The 16,906-nt window shown below is 39.0% G+C and overlaps 1 protein-coding gene across 1 annotated transcript in view; it reads right to left on the bottom strand.

The window, feature by feature from the left end:
• LOC114651648 (neurogenic locus notch homolog protein 1-like) overlaps positions 1-16,906 on the bottom strand; it is a 62,466-nt gene that overhangs the window by 33,018 nt on the left and 12,542 nt on the right. Inside the window, exons 3-8 of the mRNA XM_028801483.2 lie at positions 13,195-13,349; positions 12,714-12,836; positions 7,275-7,430; positions 2,543-2,728; positions 322-555; positions 84-236 (exon numbers count right to left, since the gene is read on the bottom strand). Of these exons, the coding sequence (XP_028657316.2) occupies positions 84-236; positions 322-555; positions 2,543-2,728; positions 7,275-7,430; positions 12,714-12,836; positions 13,195-13,349 (1,007 nt within the window). The remainder of the gene's footprint in view (positions 1-83; positions 237-321; positions 556-2,542; positions 2,729-7,274; positions 7,431-12,713; positions 12,837-13,194; positions 13,350-16,906) is intronic.

Raw genomic sequence — 16,906 nt, 5'->3', positions numbered from 1 at the left:
TAAAGATGGATGTGTGATTAGTCAAGTGTGATCGGCCTCTTTGCTTTAAATAACAGAACTGCTTGCTGTACTTTGTTACTTACTGAGCTTGCACTGGTCCAGCTGTTCTTCACACAGGGTCCCCGAGTAGCCTTCCAGACAGGAGCACTCAAACCCACCTACTCTGCTCCCACAGCTACCTCCATTGGCACATGGATGTGAATCACAGCTGTCAATGATGATTTCACACTGGGGACCTGAAAAAAGACAAAACTCATGGATCTCTCGGCATACCAGGCAACACTTAATGAACCTCACATTGAGATGTTCAGAATTTATTACCTGAAGTTCCAGGCTGGCATGCACACTCATATTTCTGATTTCCCAGATCTTTGCAAAGTCCTGCATTGGCACAGGGTGTGCTGTGGCAGGGATCAATGCTGATATTGCAGAGCTGTCCGGTATAACCAACTTGGCACAGGCAGGAGACCTCACTCAGTTTTACCACGCAGGTTCCAAAAACACAAGGATTACTGGCACATAAATCTTTTGTTTCACATTGCCGTCCTGTGAAACCTGTGGGGTTCAACAGATGCTGTAATACTAGAGCATTATTCATTATCTGTGGATCTTTATAAATTAATAATTTTTCTGGTATGAATGCCAAGTGTAAGACAGGACAACACCTGAACCAAAGAAACAGCACTGACAAGATTGCAAGCAAGAATCAACAGGATTAACCAGCTATAGCGGACTGGAATTCTTTCTAGGACATATTTCCTGTTATACATCTACTGCTAGGTAGATAGAACATCCTATGGCCTGATGCTGTCTACATTTAAAAAAAAAAAAAGAACTGATTGTTGGACCTCTAATGATCAGATGAATGGGCAATGCCTCCCATCTGACTAGTCAAGTCTCTTCCATTGTTTAAACCCTTTCATTTGTATGGTTTTTCTTTTCAGTGTGCTAATGTCACCAAAATGGCACTAGGAAATAGGCTAAGCCTGGTTATATTATTTTCACTAATATTTTCAGAAGGATCTTGGAATCCCCAAATAAATTTCAAGGCTGTCTAGGCTGGCATTACGTGACACACACTCTCAGATTTATTGTTGTTCTGCTCTCGTCCTTGATGCAAGAACCCGAACCTAAAGAGCAGCCAAACTCTGCTTCACAAATGGCTCATAAAGTCAGGAGGCAGCACCTTACTCCAATTTTATTTTGATTTTAGGAAGTCATAGTGAAAATGAAAAGAAGTAATTTGTAAATAGTTACCAATTTGCAGTAAACAACTTGAATTTGCTAAAAATTTATATTTAACCAATCAGTCTGGTACAATAATACTTATAGGCTTTGTTTCGATGGTCCTAACAAACACTATTCACAAAACATTCTGTCTACCCACTAATGTCCTGTAATTCTGCTTCCTTATAACTATTAATGTGAATATTCATGAGACAGTGTTAGTAATTCTATATAACAAATCAGCTATTATAGGAAGCAGAACAACTGTGAATGCAGAATTTACAATAGGAGATAAAAAATGCACAGCAGAAGCATGGTCAAAACTGTAGAGACAAACAGACTGCGTCACCAAAACCAAAGGGCAAAGCAAAACTCATAGTCATAGAATTGAATTGCTTGAACTGAAAGCAACTATTGGTAAAGTCCTTGAGAGATTTATTAAGTGGATCCACCGAGGGATAGCGAGTGATACAAACGTTTATGATGTCATTTCTCGTGACGTCAATAGTGTGACTGAATTGGTCACATGATAACACTCACACCATCATCAAATAAGTAATAAAAGTAAGAAGTTGTTGAGTGAAAATAAAAAACAAACGTTGAAAAAAGATTACTTAATGTATCAAACCATGAACTGAATACAATTATATGCATAAAATGGCTCAATAAGACTATAGGTGGTGCCCTGAACATGGACTCTGTGTCAATGAAAACGCTTCCAAGGAGTCCAATGTGATAAAGTGGATTGATTTCAGCTTTAATACTCATGTAGATAAAACTCTGTAGACAAAGCATCTTAGTCAGGTGCCGTTTTTAAATGCCATCTATTGTTCTTTTGATTTTATTTTGGCCAGCCCTTGCTGTTGTACAGATTTCAGTCACCAGCACATGTTACATTACGGTGTCCAGCATGACTTGCAAAATTCAATCCATAAGGGAATTATCAAAGAATATGGAAAATACTGGAAATGGTTCTGTTGAAAACAGTGGCAAGGAAAATCAACACTAAGAGCAGCAAAAACACCAATTAACAGTGCAGTAATATGCTTTATGTATTCCATGTTGGTAAGAACCCAAACATCTATTGATTTAAATAATGTACAAGTGACCTGCGTAGAAGTTTTACTTGTAACAGGTCAGCCTTGTTTTGATTCCTGCTCTTATTGGAATGCATACAGTAGAAGTCAGTGACATAATCATTATTGTCTTGTGCCTGAATTCCTGATGCATGACATGAGCTGTCTGCGTGCCCAGACTCGAGTATCTAAAGGAATTTAAAAATAAAAAGTGAAAACATCAGAGGTGTGCCACTTACCTGGCTGACAGTTGCAGATATACTGTCCCATCAGATCAATACAGCTGCCGCCATTCTGGCATGGCTTAGACTCACACATGTTGATGTATCTGTCACAGCGTGGGCCGGTGTAGCTAGGGGGACATCTGCACACAAATGAGCCAATTGTATTTTCACAACTGCCTCCGTGCTCGCAGGGTTCTAGTCCTTTAAGTGCAGAGAGAAATCAGACACGTTAGATATCATAGTGCTCTTTGCTTGACTTCATTTCATCATGAACAGCTTTGTCATTTAGCTCTCAATTTTTTCTTGGAATTCTAAATAACTTGGTGATGCCTCACTGATTGTTAATATAAGAGAAAAAGCTTTATGATTATGCCTGTGATTAATGTGGCATGAACATTTTATTGTTCCTGAGTGGGTACTACTGGACCATTTTTTTATTTCATGTGGCCAGGTGAAATGTTAGGAGATTAGCAGAAAATACTACTTTATGATCATGTGAGTGAGCCTTTATACCTGATACCCATTAGTGATGTGTCGTTCGCGAACGAGCCGGCTCTAAGAGCCGATGCTTTGAAGCGAACGGGAGGAGCCGATGCCCGTCGAGCAGAGCCAAAGCTTCAGCCGCTCCTGCTCAGCACTGCTGAAAATCCATTCGGCAGAGGCGAGACTTTATTTATATGGGCACACAGAACATTGGCTCATAATGCCGGCTCGTTCACGAACAACACATCGGACTAGGATCGTACCATTATGTGAAAGAAGGAAGGGGGGCAGACGCTCCGAACACAGCGAGTGTTGGTACAGGCCAGGTACACCGAGCGACACTGTCGGTCTGTGTACCTGTTGCTGCGACAGACGAGGAGCCAGATTTAAATGCAAGCGCATCGTGAAGAAAAAAAGAAGAGTGAAGAAATGAATGAAAGCCGAAAAAGAAGCAGCATCTGGCTGCATTTCAGTGATATTGGAGACTGCAAAGCTAAGTGCAGAATTTGTAATATGAAAATATCCGTTAGGGCAGGGTCAACAACAAACCTGCACAGACATATAAGAACCACCCACCCATCCGTGCAACTGGAGGAGAGCGTGTCCTCTCTCCTGCCATCCACTGACCCTGGAAAAGAGCCAAGTACTTCTGCTGCAGCACCCACTGTCTTACCGAAAACTGCAAGTATAACACGGTCTTCAGTTCAAACCAAAATAAGCACATTTATTCCAAAACAAATGACGCCAAACAAACAAATAAGTGTCGATGAGGAGCTGGCTAAAATGATAGCTAGCGACTTTCAACCATTTTCCATTGTGGGGGAGAGGATTTACAACTTTTGTACAGGCCTTAAACTCCATGTATGTTCTCCCTAGCAGAAAAACTTTGTCCCAAACAATTATTCCATAACTATATATCTGAGGATGGAGTACAACACTGTGCTTTCAGAAACCACTGCTCTGGAAAAAAGGTAGCATTTAATGACAACAGAGCTGTGGATGAGGCATTTCAAAGAATAAGTGCAGCAGCAGCAAGATGCAACCCCAGCAGCCTGTCTGCTCATCCATCAGAGAGCCAAGAGGAAGAAATTGGAGCAGGGGCGTGTTCACAGGAACCACAAGCTTCTGCTGTGTGGAGGCTCTTTGACTAAAGAGCAACAGGAGACACTGCAAGGAGAAATCCCACAGCTGATGCTATGCTGGAGTTGAGGTCCTATCTTGAGGAGCCCCTCATCCAAAGAGCTGAAGACCCACTGAGCTGGTGGGAGGCTAAGGCTGCAGTCTACCCACGCCTGGTTAAGGTAATGGTAGGAAGACTTTGCATTGTCATTGTCATTGTCTACATCGGTCCCCTCAGAAAGAGTCTTCTCAAAAACAGGACAAATAATCACGGAGAGGAGAAATCACATCAGCCCATCTAAGCTGAGGCATCTGGCATTTCTGAATGCCAACCTGGCCTAAAAACTTTTATTCAAAGAGTCATAGTGTTGTGTTGTTGTTGTTGAGTTTGGCGTTTATTTAATTTGTTTGCTGTGGTTTTGTGTTAAGTTGTTCATTTAAAGCTTTTATTAAAATGTTAAACGATAGTTTAGCACTATGAAACTATTTAACACTAACTGACAGACTGAGGAGATCATTCCACCCCCAAACTATGCGAATTTTCAATTCCACCCAGGGGGGTAAACGTTAACATTATATAAAGTTATTGTCTGTTTTTACCTGCATTATTATCAATCTTTAATTTAATATTGTTTTTTGTATCAGTAAGGTGCTGCTGGAGTATGTGAATTTCCCCATGGGATTAATAAAGTATCTACAGTATCTATCTATCTATCTATCTATCTATCTATCTATCTATCTATCTATCTATCTATCTATCTATCTATTGTAATGAAAAAATGCATAAAAATACGTAATGTCTGAAAACAATGAATAAGAAATTGCTTATACACAAACCATTCATAATTGCTTAATTAGGCTAAAATATAAGCATCCAAATGATACTAAACGAAGAGCCATTCGGGAGCCATAAGAGCCGACTCTTTAAAGGGAGCCGATCCAAAAGAGCCAAAGCTTTGAAAAGAGCCGGAGTTCCCATCACTAATACCCATATGGAGTAAAAATATACTAAAATTTAAAGTCTAAAAATGCATATACAGTATATGTCAAATTATTGACTTGTGAAAAGATGCCCTATATATCCATCCATCCATTTTCCAACCCGCTGAATCCGAACACAGGGTCACGGGGGTCTGCTGGAGCCAATCCCAGCCAACACAGGGCACAAGGCAGGAACCAATCCCGGGCAGGGTGCCAACCCACCGCAGGACACACACAAACACACCCACACACCAAGCACACACTAGGGCCAATTTAGAATCGCCAATCCACCTAACCTGCATGTCTTTGGACTGTGGGAGGAAACCGGAGCGCCCGGAGGAAACCCACGCAGACACGGGGAGAACATGCAAACTCCACGCAGGGAGGACCCAGGAAGCGAACCCAGGTCCCCAGATCTCCCAACTGCGAGGCAACAGCGCTACCCACTGCGCCACTGTGCCGCCCGCCCTATATATCATATATCATATATATGGGTCATATATAAAGTATACTGTATTTATACGGATTGTTTTTTCTTCTATTCACTTTTGTTATAATTTGACCATTGTTAATAAAAATAAACTGATGGACAGATGTCATTTTTCATTTATGTTAATTAGTTTCTACTTTGTTTTTAATGTATTTGGTCAAATCTGCATCTGCAAATCTGAGTAGTATAATCTATTCTTGCATTTTGTCTTGTGGTTTATTCTGTTGTATTGTATTGCTGAGGTGGTAATGATAGATTGATTATCTAGCTCTGTGAAGTGGATTACTTGTGTTCTGTTTTGTGTGTTGTATTGTATTTACTCCATTTTTTGACACCCATTGCATGCCTAACCCCCAAAAGGGGGTCTCTCTCTGAATTGCCTTTCCCAAGATTTTGTCCATATTTTTTTTCTTTACTAGTTTTTTTTTTTTTTTTTTGCAGGTGGGGAGATTTTTCTTGCCTTGTCAAGGCTGTGGGGGCTGTCAAAAAACAGGGCCTGTTAAAGCCCATTAAAGCATTCCTTGTGTGATTTTGGGCTATATAATAAATAAATTGTTGTTGTTATGAATGCGTTTGGTGAAAACAAAAACAGAAAACTAAGGAAAGAAAAGATTTTGGTAATAAACTTAGGTTAAATATACAGGTTTTCAGTTGATCCCAAATCAACAAATTGTTAATCAAGTGGAGGGCAGAGCTTGTGGAAATCAGAAATAACCAGATAACCAAAACCAAAACAGAAATCAAAACCTGTAGTCAGAATAAAAAACCCCAAAATCTTATCACTTTGTAGTTGGCCTTTCATGAACTCTTGCTAGTTTATAACTAAAAGAATAATCTGAAGACTGGATAAACTACTGAGTGGTCTACCATCTCTTACAGAGCAAAGACTGTTGGCGTGTTTGAAGCTCTTTCCTAAGCTCTCAGAATATTAGATAAAGTAACCAGCTCTAGTTCAGTTTAAGTGAGATTATCTTTTTTCTTTACTATATTAAAGTTAGAAGGAAGTCTGGACATTTTCTTGGTATTCACCATAACAGTATTCCCATTTAGCTTACACATCTTAAAAACCATTAAAGATGAGGTTCATACTGTAGTATCTTAAATATGATATATGTCCATCCAGCTCTAACTCAGCTCAAACCTTAGTATATAAAAATCAATGAATACTTTTAAAATCATCATGTTACATTGACAAAGATGTTCAATTTAAAATGTGCATGGAAGTAATCATCTAATATGGTGCTACAACAATGAACTTCCAGAAATTATAAAAAATGGCTTACTTCTTATTTCATACACTGTATGACTTTCCAGTAAATCCACTGTGACTGAAATGATACACTTACTGTAGTAAGGGGACATGTTGTTTAACAGTATCCAATTAAACAAAAAAAAAACCTTACACATTCTGAGGTAGTAGTGGTGTGAAACCAAAAATAATTATACACATCTTTATTATTTTTTTAAATTTTCCTCTGTATACCCTATGCTAATGGCACCTGTAGTTTATTTGTAATTATTGATGCTTTGTCACACCCATAATGCCTTCATTCAAAGCTGCTTTCAACAATTTTTAATTTAGCTATACCAAAGAGTAGATAACAAGGTGACAGGCTTGAATATACTGTACTGTATTGGTGTGTGCTCCTAATCTACAGAGCTCCATCAGCTCACCCATATTGCACTCGTCCAGGTCCATCCTGCAGTCTGCTCCAGTGAAGCCGCTACGACAGATGCAGACAGCCTCACCGGTCACAAGATTGATGTTACAGGAGGCATCTTCATGGCATGGCCTGGAAAGGCAGGCATTGTCTACGTCGCACCTCAGACCTTCAAGAATAGAAATACAGTAGAAAAGTGTTTTTTATGTAGGATGTACAAGTGACAATTTGATGCTGTCTAAAAAGAAACTGATGACAGAGCTGAATGAAATCAATCAAATCGTTTCGAGATGCAGTTCCAGAAACAAAATTTACTTAGCTCTTATTGCTTAATGATGGCAGTCATTCATTTTGGTAAGTAAATTGATTTATAATGTTAAGCTTGAATTTCTGGATGTAGCACTAAGTCTGCGTATTATAACATGTATGAGTCTGTTTATTTTTAATGAGATTTATTATATTTAATAGCACAGTTTAGTGCTGGGTGATATCTACTCTCTATATATATAAAATCCTAAGTCTAAAGTGGAATGATTTTGTGCGACGATTTTATGTGAAGTTTTTATGTCACGTCTTTTGTCACGCTTTAAATCGGGCTTATTTTAAAACCTACATATATATGTTTTATTTTTGATTTAGTAAACTTTCTTTCACAGGAACAAACTATTAAAAAAAATAATCTATTTGTAACACTAATGTTTGTATTTATGTGTTAGCTGAAGGTCGAGTTACGATGACCCATTGCATACCACTTTAGTTTTCACGTGATTTTTCCTGTTATTTAAATGAGTCATTCTTTAAAAAAAGTTTTTTTTATCTATAAGAATGTCAGTTAAAACGAATGGATCGTTTATTTAGTCTCTTATAAATACTTATCGAGCTTAGTGGACCTCAGTTTAACGGGAATACTCCAATCTGTAAGAGTAAATATTTTATTCTCATTTCATGATTTTTATTCCGTTAAATAATAATTAATTTTTCTTCTACATATTTATAGAATTTTGTGATTTTGACTCCAATAAATAATAATTTTTCTTTTGTACTTTTACAGATTTTACTAATATTCTGGCCGCAACTGGGGGTTGGTCGCCAGAGGGGGTTGCCCCCCCTAGTAGTATATAAATAATTTTGCAATACATTTAGGCAATTTCATGATGCTTAGCATATCTCTCAGTATTTTGTAATCTCCTCTAGCTTGATTTAACTGTTTGATTCATACAATCACATCACTATGATGATTCTACATTTACTTATTTGGCTGACGCCATTATCCAAGGCAACTTACAACATTTATGATACAATTGGATGCATTTCTTTTTTTGGTTCTCCAATTGAAGCATGGGCAGGTCAAGTGACTTGCTTAAGGTCACATAGTGTCAGTAGTGGTATTTGAACCCACAATGTCAGGATTTGAAGTCCAAAGCATTAACCACTACAACACACTGCTGCAACACATGTCTGCTTGAAATCATTCTTGCTTATATTCATTAGTGATTTCTAATTAGAACAAACTTGTATGTAAAACAGGGGGAAGTTAACAAAACAGTTAAATACAAACCTCGTAAACCTGGCACACAACAAGAAACATTTCAAAGCAACACAAATTAACGAGTACGTTTTGTGTGTTATATTTGTGACAACAGGTCATTTCACTGTGACAAACCAATCTGCAGAACAGTAACAGTCATATCACTTTACATTAATTGTAATATGATGATAAGCCACCGTTATTACAACAGATTGATACTATAGAACTAGCTGTATTTCTTTCAGTTTTGTAGTTTTCATCACTTTCTACAGTCCATTATAACGACCTACGCCAAAACTGCAATTCTGAGTGATATGCTTCAAAACCGTTTTTAGTGCCAGAAGCAATGCACAAGAACACTTCACATCATTTTTAACACATTCCAATCAATCACCCCATGTTTCCCGTTCCATGTTGGACTCTTACTTCTGGCATCAGGCATCCAAACTGCCTCAGGCGCCTGGGACAGTGACATTTGGGGAATTTGACTGAGGTGGTACACCTGTCACACCGTAATGAAAATATTCAAAGGTGAACTCAGGGAGGAAAGAAACCTCTCTTGGAGCAGAAGGTCCAATGCTCTCTTTTCCTGCTTGTACTTCTCTGTGCACACTAAGCATCTATTGTTTTGCGTTGATCCCATGCTAAAGTACAGTAAAACTGAAATCCTTTCCATTATCTTAATGAAACCTATGAGTAAAAACATGCATCTGAAAATGACCTGCATCTGAAAATAAATAGCATAACTTGCATAAGTAGTGTAGCAGCATAACTAGACAGTGGTATATTATGCGTGTAGTCTAATATAGTGAAGGCAACCCAGCCACAGGGGATGCACAAACCAGTGTGTTTCTTTGTGCCGGTCCCAAGCCAGGATAAATGGAGAAGGTTACATCAGGAAGGGCATCTGGTGTAAAACTTTGACAAATCAATATACGGACAGATGATCCGCTGTGGCAAACCCTAACAGGAGCAGGTGAAAGAAGAAGAAGACTCTAATATGGTGAAGGCCAGCCGGGTTATGAGAGCAGAGAGGTGCAGCGGCCGTTCGAGAATATGCCACTACAGCAACAGATGGCAAGATTTAGAGAGCAGAGCACCATAATAGTAGCTTAGCATACAGTAACACTTATGCGCAGGCTGTCATTCAGGCCAGCAGGGTTATGAAGATAGATTGCTGGGCCACTATACCAGCGTTTTGGGTATACAGTAAACCGATATGCGACTGGCCTAAAACAGTGACAATTTGTACTCGATGTGCACGATTTAGTCATTTACTACATCCCATATAGAATGAACTGCGACGCATTGCATGTATCCCCAGCCATGCACTGTAAATAAAATCTTTACAGGTTGTCAATAGCTTCTTGATAATGGATACCTAACTAAAGTGTAAATATTTTAGTTTTATTGATACAGCATGGAGCCATGTTTAAATGTTCACATACTTTGGCTAGTAGGTTGTCCGTCATGAAGTTCTAGGAATTGTTATGTTTCCAAGCAACATGACAATGAATGGAAATAACATTTTATTAAAAAAATTTAATCTGGTAAATATTTATCCACTCATTTAACAGAGAGCCATGGACACATAGAATACAGTAAGTTACCAAGTAGTGTGGGACCTTCAAAACTCGACTTGATGTTATTTTGGAAAAATTAAGTGGATAGGACTGGCGAGCTTTGTTGGGGTGAATAGCCTGTTCTCATCTCGATTATTCTAAATTCAGGCAGTGAGTGTATAGGAATTTGAACTAGGATTATGAAGCAGTAAGAAGCAGAAGCACTAACCTCTGTGCCACCAAACAACACTTTCAGCTGTTTTTGTCTGTTACAGGGTTGTGCCACATGAAATTTTAGAGGTGCAAAGAAGGAACCATCTGTGGATGAGATGCCAGGTCTTTTCAGAACAAACTCATGACCACATCCACCTTCAGCTATAATGAGCCAACGTATAAGATGCCAAGTATTCTAATAGCAAATCTTTGAGATGTGTGAGGAACTCAGATAATTGCTATGTTCACAATGAGGGACATGTTGATCTCCACACAGGCACTGATTGACCCATCTGGAAATGAGCCTTAGCATTTTTCAGCTTATAGTCTTTAAGTGCACTCATGCAGTTTTTTGCAGTTTGGGCTCACACATGATCAATGGTTGCTATTTACTGATCAGCAAGTTACTAATAATCTGGGCTGAAGTAAAGACATCTGATACCCTAAGCAAAGTCCAACAATGGTTCTCTCTCTGCCCTTCAATTGCTTAATTGACAGCACATTAAGACTTAACAAGTGCTAAAAGTGAAATAAGGGAATTAAACTTACCTCATTTATGTGAAGAATCAGTAAAAAAATGATAAAATAAAGAACTTAAGGGTTTGTTACAGAAATCAGCCAATCAGTTAACAGCCATTTCAAGCCATTAGACAGAAACAAATGTGATATCCAATGATACATTCAAACTAAACTTTTAAACTTTAGTCACTCACCATGCCAACATAAACATTTTTTTAACAATACGGATTAAGGTCGAAAACAGCAGTTATAGACAATTACATAAAGTTTGACTAAAGATGAGTGTGGCAGTGAAATAATTAAGAGCTAAGGGGGGACTTTGTTGTCCTAAGCACTTGAGTAATCACTGGCTAATGATAATGATGTATTTTTGATATGAATTTATGTGAGAGGGTAGCACGGTGGCGCAGTGGTAGCACTGCTGCCTCGCAGTAAGGAGACCCGGGTTCTCTTCCTGGGTCCTCCCTGTGTGGAGTTTGCATGTTCTCCCCGTGTCTGCCTGGGTTTCCTCCTGGTGCTCCGGTTTCCACCCAAAGACATGCAGATTAGGTGCATTGGCGATCCTAAATTGTGCTTGGTGTGTGTGTGTGTGTGTGTCCTGTGGTGGGTTGGCGCCCTGCCCAAGATTTGTTCCTGCCTTGCACCCTGTGCTGGCTGGGATTGGCTCCAGCAGACCCCCTGTGTTAGGATATAGTGGGTTGGAAAATGGATGAATGGATTTATGTGAGACAGGGGAATTGGCTATGGCAGCAGTGTCCTCCCAATGAAAAATTAATACAAATGAAATTTTGGCATTCAGTTGTCCCCCCTGCATATTCACATGTCCAAACTGGGATGACTTCCTAGTAATGCCACTGGGCAGGGTGGAATGACTAATGTGAAACTTTACTACAGGGACATAAGTTACCTTGACCACATATAATACTGTAAATATGTCTTAGACCAGAAGTTCCCAAACTCAGTCCTTGGGACCCCCTGTGGCTGTATGTTTTTGTTCCAACCAGATTCACAATAAATTATTATAATTGGTAATAATCGATATCCTTTAGTTAACTCTTTTCTTATTCTGTATTTAGAAAAGCACATAAGTATAATGTTTTACATTATGTACCATTTAGAAAGATTTGTTTTTTGCAATTGCTTTAAATGCTTAACTCTGTTTTGTTGTTTTCCTGTTATTTTCCCCTTATTCTGTGTAGTCTGCCCCCTTAATTGTATCCTAATAGTGACAATTAAAAACAAGCCAAGCAGACACCCGGGCGACCAACACTAAATGATGAAAGGCTGCAACTGCTTCAGCGTCAGACCCACTAATTAGTCAATAATGGAAAGGCGGAATTGATATCAGGATGAACGTAAATAAAAAGTAAAATATATTCACATATATGTCCTTAATTTTTATTAAAATGCATTAACACACTTACTTTCATAATTTCTCCATTGATTCCAAAACACCAAAACTGGAAAATAACAGTTCACTTAATTAGGCTAGGAGTCCCATTAAAAATAGAAGGTGGTTGGAACAAAAACCCTCACCCCCAGGGTCGTCCCCAGAACCGAGTTTGGGATCCACTGTCTTAGACAACAGAGGACATGTCAAGGCTGAACAATAAAGGCCGATCTGACTCACCAGTTTTTTCAGGAGGGCAATGACAGGTAAATTGACCCAAGTTATTGATGCAGGTGGCACCCTGGTGACATGGACTTGGAAGCGGACACTCACTTTGGTGGATGTTAATGGTGCACAGAGATCCTGGGAGACAAATTTTACATATAACATATTACTTAACATTCAATTGTTACATGTCACATGATATTAATGTCATAATGCCTAAAAGAGTACATGATAAAGTCAGAGACTGTGGTTTTGAGAAAACAAATAGTGTATTAAGCTGCTCTGCCAGATGTCATTGTAATATTCAGCATTAATAGCGAAGATTAAATAAATTACCCTGCATTGTACTCTAGCTAGCTAACCAAATACTTGGAAATGTTACCAAGCCCACTGCTGTTCTCATTATATTCCACTTTTTCATTTAGATATTTAGCCACTAACTGTACCTTTTTATTAGTTTACTACAAACTTGTAATCAGATTCAGTGCCACCATACCTGTCCATCCAGGCGCACAGACACAAGTGAAGTTAGATGAAGAAGCAGCATTTGGGTAGGAAGGCAAACACGTTCCACTGTTTGCACATGGAGATGGGCCAGCAGAGCAGGGGTTAGGATGCTGACAAAATTCCCCAATATATTCAGGCCTGCATCTAAAGGAGAGAGTGAGACAACAGATCAGGCCAGTGACAGAGTGTCTGTTTATTAGGCTTCTAAGGAAGTTGATAAAGATACAAGTAAAAATACGAGATCACAGTGAATCTAACTTCCCAGCTTCTACTCTTAGAGGCTGGGATGAAAACAGACAGGACAAATAGCCAATTGACTCATCCATTCATCCAGCCACCCATTTTCTGAATCTGCTTATTTCGGGGAGCCATAGCTCAGTATGGCAGCATCAGTAGGTAGGATGCCAAGATATTGTGGCGTACACTCACACACGCTCTTACTGTGTCAATAAAGAGTGATCGATTGAACCTTATATGATGACTTTGAGATTTGGGATACAAGTTTATTATCTGAAGAAAAAGAAAATAACCAAGGAAAAGACATAAAAATAGACACAAGGCAGTAGATAGTGATAAAAACAATAAAGGAACCAGTGACGATTTGCAATGCGGGGAGCTGGAGTGCTGCCCCCTCCAAATATTTTAAAAACTCCACTTAAATTAATTAGGTAATGTGAAATGATTATGAATAAATAATAAAAAAAATTTGTTTATTTGCGCAACCAAAATTGGTTCTGACTTGTATTTATTTAATTTCTATGTGAATACCTACATTTCCTGAGTGAAGGGCTCAGGCTAATTGAGAGTCCATGTAAGTCCTTGATATTTCAGCAATCAGGTGACCCGAGGCTGCCTTTTAATTGGTTCCTTTCAGATTTTTACTGCGCTTTATAAATAATTTTTTACTTAAAACAATACAAAAGGTGTTTATTTTGCCAGAAGTACAATAAGTAAACCAAACAAGTGTCATTTCAACATCGCTAATGGAACTTGTGTAACTTTGCAGAAATTTCAAAGATTTAAATGTGTGGTTTTCAGTGAGATTTGGGCTATATTAACTTTAAATTATGAACAATTTATGACACATGACATGTGATATGAAATAAATATATTCAAGTTCTGTTGGGACTCTGAAAAATATGCATTTTTTTAAAATGGTTTGTCTGCCACCCATTAAGAAGCCTAAATTTCAAACTCTTAATCTGTTAGTGTCCTGCAGCCTATTAAAGCCATGAGAGATTTACTTTTCTTAGAAACACCATGACTCAAGAGAAGCTGAATGCATTGGCTATGCTGTCAATGGAAAAGAGACTGGTGACTGAAATGACTCAATTTAATCAGAAAATAATTGAGAAATTTTCAGACCTGAAGCAAAGGTAGATAGATAGAATTGTTTATTGTCATTATGCATACACATAACGAAATGTTTTGTTGGTAGGACTCGGCTTCAAGGCAGAATACTTAAAATACACAATACACTATAAATAATAAAATAAACATAATAAGTATAAAAGACTGCAGAAATAAAACATTATCAAGTCCAGACTTTTCCTGAGGTAGTACGCCTGCAGAGACCAGTGATCTGTGTGTGTGGGTCTGCAGGGGAGGAATACGAGTGTGTGTGTTTGATTACAAAAGAAAGTGAGTGTGCATGTCTACAGGGAGGCAGGTTAGGGGTAGATGTATGTGTGTGCATCAGCAGGTGCAGATGGACTTCACAGCTCTGGGGAAAAAGCTGTTTTTCAGTCTGCTGGTACATGTTTTTATGTTTCTGTACCACTTTCCCGAAGGCAGTGGTACAAACAGTCCATTTCCCGGATGGGTGAGATCCGCAGCTATACATTTGGCCCTCTTCTGCACCCTTCCAGCATATACAGAGTCCAGGTCTAGGAGAGGACTTCCCACAATCCCCTGTGCTGTTCTCACCACCCGTTCCAAGTCCTTCCTGTCCTGTGCTATGCAGCTGCTGTACCACACTGTCATACTGTGACAGAGAATGCTTTCTATAGCGGATCTGTAGAAGTTTGAGAGCAGCCGAGAGGAGAATCCAGCATGCCTCATCTTCCTGAGGAAGAAGAGTCTTTGTTGGGTCTTCTTTACCAGGTGAAATGTGTTCAAAGACCAGGTCAGATCCAATATGATGTGGATACCCATGAACTTGATATTGTCCACACACATTACAGCCTCCTCATGTATGAATATAGGAGCATGTTCTGTTCTTCTGGACCTCCTATAGTCAACAATGACTTCTTTGGTGTTGCTGGTGTTCAAGATGAGGTTGTTGGCTGAGCACCATAGTGCTAGGTGTTGTATCTCCTCTCTGTAGTGAGTCTCATCATTGTCTGATATGAGACCCACCACGGTCGTATCATCCGCAAACTTCACAACCATATTTGTGGCATGGATGGCAGAGCAATTGTGCGTAAATAACGTGAAGAGTGCTGGGCTGAGCATACAATCCTGCGGCGTGCCTGTGTTCAAAACCAGTGTGGCTGAAGTATGATCTCCATACGCAGCACATGGCGGTGCAGACACACGCAGCGGCTCGGTGGCTCTCGGCTTTTGGCTTTGTTTTATTTGTAATTAACTTTTTTTTTTTTAAAGTTACGGAATATCGAAAATTCTTAAGGGTAATGCACACTACTTGTCAAAAGATTTAGAACACCTCAGCTTTTCTAGCTTTTCTTCGAACTGAATCAGTTGAAATGTGATGAATAAACTAAAAACTGTCAGAGGTTTAATTTTAAAGTTTAGCTTAGCAATAACTGAAAAAAGGAAATATCAGAATATTACAAATGGGCCTCCATCAGGGAACAACTAATAGGTCACAACCTACAGATGTTCTGCAGCAATTAAAGTAAATTAAGCCTTGCAAGTTGAAGCAAACAATTTGCACAGGTGTCCCAACTTATGTTGATTACTTAAAAACCCTCTGTCTGTCTTAAAGCACAGTTGGAACAGACTGTGTTACTACACCCTGAGAAGTACTACTTGGACAATATTACACTTTAGAAAGTTGTAAATTCCAGTGATAATGGCAAGAAAATGGCAAATAACAAATGAAATGAGACAGAGCATTATTACCCTTAGAAGTATATGTATTTCAGAGAAATTGCAAGAAAAATCAAAATATCAGTGAGTACAGTGTCCCACACAATCCAAAGTCAATTGGAAACTGAAAGAAGCTCTGATAGGAAGAGATGTGGCAGACCCAAAGTCACAACCCCATCAGAGGACATGTTTCTAATGGTCACCAGTTTTGTGTGATAGGCGCCTCACAGCACAATGGCTTCAAGCACAGCAGTGGTTGAAGAAACCAAGTCTCAGTTTGTACTGAGAAGAGAAAGGTTTGTGCTGCAGGTTTGACAGGGAGAGTGGCAGTAAGAAAGCCATTCATTAAAGGACAAAATAGAGCCTTGAAATACCAACTGCGGACTACTGCAGACTGGAAGGCAGTGTTATGGACCGATGAATCAAACTTTTTAATTTTTTGTTTTTCATGCAGGTTGTTTGTATACCGTTGAGCTGTTGAAAGGATAGTTCCTCTGTGTGTGACACCAACTGTTAAACATGGAGGAGGAAGTGTGATGGTCTGGGGTTTTTGTATCTGAAGTTGGTGACTAACATTCTGAATCAAAAGAGTTACCACAGTTAGGCTGTTATATCATCTAAAGGTGACTACTTTAAGGAATCACAACTTT

The sequence above is a fragment of the Erpetoichthys calabaricus genome, chromosome 1, assembly GCF_900747795.2.
Source record: "Erpetoichthys calabaricus chromosome 1, fErpCal1.3, whole genome shotgun sequence".
Classification (NCBI taxonomy): Eukaryota; Metazoa; Chordata; class Cladistia; order Polypteriformes; family Polypteridae; genus Erpetoichthys; species Erpetoichthys calabaricus.
Note: the sequence above shows the minus strand (reverse complement) of the source record. Positions and strands in the feature narration are given on the sequence as shown.